Raw genomic sequence first — 7,205 nt, 5'->3', positions numbered from 1 at the left:
ATTCCGATAAATCTTGTTAAAATTTTCAAAATACTCATATTTTTATTATAAAAAAATAAAATAAAAAATTGTAAAGATTCAAGTGTTAAAAAAATAGGAGTATTTTGAAAATTTTGACAATATTTAATGAAAAATCTTAATGGAAGAGAATAATTGAAAGAAATTGAAAGTTTGATACCATTAATTAAAAGTTTTTAAACTTTGAGGAGCAATATCAAAATGAATGGAACTTTAGGAGAATTTTTCTGAAATTTTGTTTTTAGTGACCAGTTTTTTTTTTTTTTTTTTTTAAATTCCCAGGATCCAAGAGAAGCTACACGAAGCAACACTTTAATCAGAGGTATATTCGATCCTGTGATAATTTTAATTTTTTTTCTTTCTTTATTTTATTTTATTATTTTATGTCTTGATTCCCATGTAGTTTCAAAGAGCAAAACGATTTTTGAGAGTCCATTTTCACTTATGCCTCGCCAGTCGCGCCAGTAGTCCAAGCGGCACCCATGTATATCTGATACGTCGCCGCATAACCACATATTGGACGCTGGTTTGCGTTAACTTTTTTGTGTGGCTGTTTTTGGAGGTTTGGTCCATTAGTCAAATGTGTGAAGGGAATGTTAAATTAATGATTAGATGATAATTTATTTATTTTTATAAGTTTAAGCTTTTGAAATATGATAGAAATTTTTTTCAACTCATTTAAAACAGTGTCAAGTGTCTATAAACATTTAAAAGTCATATAAAATTTAATCTAAATTAGTAAACTGCTATTAATAACGTTTTAAATATTTATAGATACTTTGCACTATTTTAAATAGGTTAGAAGATATTTCTTTCAAATTGGTTTAGAGGAAAATTTTTATATTCTAAAGTAAATGGTAATTTACCATGCTCAACATTCATCCAACCGGCGTTCTCTTTCTGTGCGTGAAGTATTGGAAAATTAAGACGCCGCTAATTCCTCTAGACAGGATCTTGGGATTCAATTTGTCAAGAATACAATAATGAAATATAAAGGCACAAGACAAGAATTTATACGTGGTTCGGCCAATACTACCTACGTCCACAGAGCACACTAGATATTACTATATCACTTTGAATGAACTACAATTATGGATCAGCAGATCTCACTCACACAGTGTATCTCACACTCCTAAAAAATACACAAGAGTGTGTTTTGCTCACTCTCTCAGGAAAAACACTACTCTTGTATTTTTCTTGCTTTTTTTCTGAAAGCACTCTCACTTTCTTTTAAGAAGCTCTCGTTGGTGTCTTATTTGCAAGTGGCCTTCCATTTTGTTATATAGGCAATTTCTTGCACCCATATTTCAAACATTTCGGTCACTTACTCTATAGCATAGCCCACAATTCTCCTTTCACACCTATTTTTCTTCTTTCATCTAGAAGCTCCCTTATCTATAAGCTTTAATAAAGACAAATGAGACGAGGCTTCTTAGAGTAGAAAAGACAATCGGCCAAGGCTTCAACGAAATCCCTTTTTGTCAAAGATTGCAGCTGCAATTATCTACGTGGAGAAATGTGATGAGTAATGAGAGTGAAACCAATTGTCAACAAAGGTGAGCCACACTTTGCCAACATGAAGGCCCAGGGAAATTCAGCCACATATGGAAGGAGACCACGAAGATATGAATGGAAAGTCCATTCAGGAGTTAAAAGAGTGAAATTGCAAAATAAGCTACATATAGAAACCATGGAAAACCCACCAACTGTTGACTCAGCTACATTTGGGAACCCACCAGCTATTGGAAACAACACCATGTCGTGCTCATCGATCAGGGGTGAAGACAGCAACTCAAATTCTTTGGGCTTGTTTGGGAATGGCCATTGGCCTTCAGGTGGCCAGAAATTGTAACAGAAATTAATTGATATGAAAAAATTAAGGTAAAATCTATTTAACTCCTTCAAATTGTGATAATTTACTCTCTAAACTACCAAAACAATGACAATATACCCCCAATTTTAATAAAATGATAAAATTATCCTTAAAAAAATAAAAACAAAACTATTAAAATTCAGTTTTTTTTTTTTTTTTTTTTTTCAAATTTTAAAGGTATTTTTGTCTTATTGAAAATTATATAGGAGCACTTTCGTCATTTTGTGAGCATTTGGGGTACATTGTCATTTTGGTAATTTGGGGGTAAATTGTCGTAATTAAAAGTTTAGGGGGTAGATTGTCATTTGGCTGGTAGTTTAAGGGAATTAAGTGAACTTTACCCAAAAAAGTAAAATATGTTGGTGTGAAAAAAAATGTTTTTGTGGTGATTTTTTTATTTGAATAATAGCAAAAAGTGATGATGTAAAAAGTATAATGATGGGAGTAGAAAAAAGTAATAAATAGTATGGGGCCTTTTAGTGGCTCTTGCCAAACAGCCCCTTTAGTCAAGCGAGTTCCCCTTTAGTCAAGCGAGTTCCGGCCCTCTTTGTCAACAACTCAACAACATGGTTTTCAACACTAAAATAATAATAATAATAACAAATAAATAAAAAGGCCAAGTTTCCTATTTTTTTTGGCATGTCCAAGTTTTCTGGCACTTGTGGTATTGTTTAAAGACTCAAGCTCATTTGAGGCACCTAATTGATCTCATTTCAACCCTTTGTTGGCCTAATTTTTTCCTTTTGCCTTAGTAATATTGTTTTAAGATCCAAGCTTATTTAAAGTTCATAATTGGCCTCATTTCAACCCTGGTATTGTTTTAAGACTTGTCCATAATTGATCTCATTTCAACCCTTTGTTGGACGCCTTTGTGATTTATTTTAAAAGCCAATCTTATTTAAAGTTCATAATTAGCATCATTTCAACCTTTTGTTATCTCTCATTTTAGTCCATAATTGGCCCTTTTTTGGCCTATTATTACTAAAGGCTCATCTCCAATCATTGTTGTTGACCGCCTCTAGTCACCGTTGCTAGCCGCCATCAACTCCAGCAAGGTTTCAGCCTCTCTTGCTATTGTCATCTCAAAAAAAAAAAAAAAAAAAAACTTCTCTAAGGGAATTTGATGAAGATTTGAGGAGGATGTTAGAGCATATTTGATTACCCTAAATATAGGGATTTGATGAAAATTTGATTAGATTGCATTACCCTAAATAAAGGGATTTTATCAACTAAATTGTAGTCTTAGAGCTTTAATTTGTATACATATATGATAGACCGAACCACATTAATCTTGTTTTTATTTATTTTTATTCTACTCTTTATTTATTTTCCTTTTTATCCTGCTCTTTATTTATTTTTCTATTCCAAAGAGTTGGAAGATTTTTTTTTTTTTAAAAAAAAAGTATTAGTATATTAATATGGAGAATTCAAGATCCTCTTTTTACCGTTGAGAAAACACGTTCCAATGGAGAGCTACATAAATAATTGCCTTGAAGGATTCCAAGGACCAAGACAGCTCAACGTCATACTTTTGTTATTTATAATTGTTCAAAGCATCTTTGTTATCTCTTAAGTTGTTGAATCAGGATTTGAGTCTTAGGGATAAGTCATCACTGTTGATAACTTTATAAGAGGCTTGACCCAAGTAGTATTTTATTTAAAAATCCTTGTGACTCTTTAAAGACGTTGAATAAATGAAATGTTTGTTAAGAAGCTTAAAATTTCTTGAATTATCCTTGAGTAAAGAGGCCTGGATTCATCAAATTATCTTATACATCTGTTTAAGTGAGCAAGTAATAAAATGTTATGTACCTAACTAATATGCCAAAAGCTTCAATGGCCTTTGACTGACCCAAATTAGGCTTGAAACAATCCCAAATAAACAAAAATATCAAAATATGTCTGAATTGGGTCAAAAAGCTGGTTCAATGGGTTTGGATTTGGATGGTTCAGGTCAAGCAAAGCAGCTAAAAGCGTGAAACTGGGTTGCAGCACGCATGTTGAACGCACGGTCCGATTTGGGTGCAAGTCAACTCAACCAAATGGATTGGTCCGCATGTTGAAATGACGTCGTTTTGGGCATGAGTAGTTGGAGCCCAAAACAAAATTGTATCAGCGCTTTGAGGCGACCTCTAATGTTCACGAAACGACATCATTTATGGGTTGGACCAAAACGGCGTTGTCTGCCACATTAAGAGACGCGGGTCTAGGTTGCGAAACTTTGTCTTCCGACTTAAGTAGAATGACATTATTTCGGAAATGAAGAGGCGAATTTAAATTTGGACGAACAATGCATGTTTGCTTGAGTAGGAGAAAATTTGAGACGAGAGTAGCATTTAACACTACAAATTTAGATTGTTATAGTGTGATCACCCAACACAAACCTTCAAAATAATACATATACCATTTAGTTTTTGTTACAAGAAAATGAGAGGCATTAATGCGAATATACCAAGTTGTATCATACATATCAAACCACAGATCTTATAGTTAATACGGCAGTCAACTCCTTGTCCATTACAGAGAATAAGTAGTACATCAACCTAATCTACACCAAAGCTTGAAATCCTATAAATATTATGCAACATTAGCAGTTTCGCTCTCAATTGACAAACCTTTACAACCTGGAAGATCAATCCACTCAATTTGAACCACCACTTCCCCACACTCAACGTTTCTCAGCCTGAGAGACATGTCCTGGACAATTTTTCCATTGTTCCAAACACAACAACTCTCGTCAGAAAGGCAGTTTGTCCTGCTTGGCTGAACTCTCTTCACTACACACCCATTTGGGAGCTTCTCCAACCCCATCCTTAGACACTCAATATATGGTTTAATGTCTATCTCTGCATCCCCCATTTTGTCATCTGCAGTAAATGTGTCTTTGTCATAAACTATCTGCACAGAGGTGAAAAAAACATCCAACAAAATTATCAACAACCAGGTAAATAATTAAGCTTCTTACTTTTTTTCTTTTTCCTTTTCTTTCCAATCTTCTTATGAACCCAAAATCAAGAAAATAAACTCAAATAATATGGGTATATATCCTAATAACAATGATGAATCACCAAATAAAAATGTCAAGATCCTGTAAGCATGCAACATATAGTTCCAGAACTGTCTAGTAATTAGCAGTGAACTTCATGACAGAGAAAAAGTATCGTATCACTTACTAGATTGATAGGAACATTGAGATCTTCAATAGAAAGAGTCAGCTCATCGTTCCACTCAGGATTGCAGTTGTTTTTCACCACACGAGTCTTCAATTTCTGCATCAATTTATATGACGTCAGGAAAAAGAAAGAATTATTAGAATCTGTGAAAGAGTCCACTAATGGGCAGGAAAAGTTGAAAACTAGCGTTTAGGACTCTTAATAGGTATTTGTCTTAAGTTGAATAATTGTAATCAAAGACTACAACTTTGCTTATTTAAAGAAGCTAAATAATAAGAAATGCTCATAGAGGAATTATATCAAACACTTGTGGTCACCCCTGTTAATCTGATTCAAGAAGACACTAGCCACTCGGTTCCTAGACCCTCAGATACAACTTCACAATCCCATGATCCAAGAAGTCAATCTCTTAATTCACACTGCAGACAAGCTCCCATGATTATTGTGAACAGCTGCCTCTACTACTCTGGCAGTGTAGCATAGCTAGCCTCCATGTTTTCTGCTTCTCAACTGCTCTGCCAGCCGCATTAATTGTCAGCCTCAATAGAAGGCTTCTCATGTTACCTTATTTGGTTTTACTTGTATCTCTTGCATGTACACCTTCCCTATTACTTTCTACTTTGAGTTCTCCCTGTAAATCTCACTGAATAGAGCTCTTGGCTTACTTGATTATAAATATATGATACACTCACTGTTTTGGATTAAGTAACCAAAACAGATTTTCTCCAATATGGTCTACTATGGTCTCTCCTGCCCAAAAGGGACTCTCTATTTCCTTGATTGTTGATCTTGGTTCATCAATACTCCAATTCAAACAGAAGCTTGGAAAGCTGACTCGAACACATGTTGGAGTTGCAATACAAAACTTTTGATAAACTTGAACAAATTGCATACAATTCAAGTGTAAGACATCATTATGAAAAGCTTGATCATGCTTTCATGAACCCTCCAACACAGAATTTTGGAGTCCCCCAGCCTTAAGTCACATATGTCTTATTTACAGGGATTATATATACTGATTGTTTATATCTCTCTCTCATAGAAGTGTGATGTTTGAAGCAAAATTGCAAAATCAGAAACTGTATTTGGGGGAACTTGAGCTATTCTAAGAAGGATTCAAGGGAAGACAACTTCTTTTCATAAATGATAGATTATTACAGTATGGACTGACTCAAGAACACCAAATAAGCTATTCTAATTATGATCAAGAGATGTTTCTTCTGCACTCTGATTTCTATTGCTATGAATTGACAATTACTAAACAAATCCAATTATTGATTCCCACAAAATAAATTCTCAATAAATGTTATTATTAGGAGGGAATCTTTTTAGATTGAAAACATATTAGGTGAGAAAGAACAAAAGATCGAAATAGTAGCTACAAAAACAGATTCATGATCATTATGAATAATATATTATCAATAAAAGCAAAAATAGATGGTGAAAATTAATGAAGAGCAGAAACACATGCCTGTTGCCCCATGGAGACAGCAACATAAGGGTCGCTGCTGACGGTGTCACGCACGGCAAGATTAATGCCTCTCAGAACCCGAATTCGAAGAAGACCCACTGGAGTGGCCATCGGAAACTACCAGAAAGACGAGGAAAATCCAAGAAGACTCGTTTCCTAGAACTGGTCCTCTGCCACCCAATGCCACACCACAAAAATAAATATAGTAGTTATAAAAAGTTATGTCAATTGCTGACCACCTTCAAATTATTTTATTATAAATTTCATAATAATTTTAGAAGTTATATTAATTTTGAATAAATATGAAAAAACACAAAAATGATGTTTATCATTTTTGTATCAAAAAATACTAAATACTAAAGTACGTTCCCAAACTATTAAAATGTATCAAAAAAAAAGACATTTATTTTTTTATATTTCTATAATATTTCTATTCTTTTAACAAATAAAAAAATAAAATAATTGTAAAAAAAAAAAATAAAAACCAAAAAATTAGTGAAAATACAAAAAAAAAAAAAAAAAAAAAAACAATGGGCAAATAAATAAAAAAAAAAAAATTGGAATAAATAACTAATTAGTCACTGTAGTTGGACTAAATTACAAATTGCTTCATGTCGCACTAAAGTAAAATCAATGAGTGAATAAAAACAATTTTTTTAATAGAATTTGA

At 33.2% G+C, this 7,205-nt stretch overlaps 1 protein-coding gene across 1 annotated transcript; it reads right to left on the bottom strand.

Annotated features, from left to right (window-relative positions):
* Positions 1-4,328: 4,328 nt before the first annotated feature.
* On the bottom strand, positions 4,329-6,730 carry LOC132177749 (protein C2-DOMAIN ABA-RELATED 7-like). The gene is made up of 3 exons (XM_059590193.1): positions 6,536-6,730; positions 5,065-5,160; positions 4,329-4,789 (listed from the first exon to the last, which is right to left on the bottom strand). The coding sequence occupies exons 1-3, from the start codon at positions 6,644-6,646 to the stop codon at positions 4,469-4,471; spliced, it is 528 nt and encodes a 175-aa protein (XP_059446176.1). The 5' UTR covers positions 6,647-6,730; the 3' UTR covers positions 4,329-4,468.
* Positions 6,731-7,205: the final 475 nt, after the last annotated feature.

The sequence above is a fragment of the Corylus avellana genome, chromosome ca4 (genome assembly GCF_901000735.1).
Source record: "Corylus avellana chromosome ca4, CavTom2PMs-1.0".
In the NCBI taxonomy this organism is placed as follows: Eukaryota; Viridiplantae; Streptophyta; class Magnoliopsida; order Fagales; family Betulaceae; genus Corylus; species Corylus avellana.
Note: the sequence above shows the minus strand (reverse complement) of the source record. Positions and strands in the feature narration are given on the sequence as shown.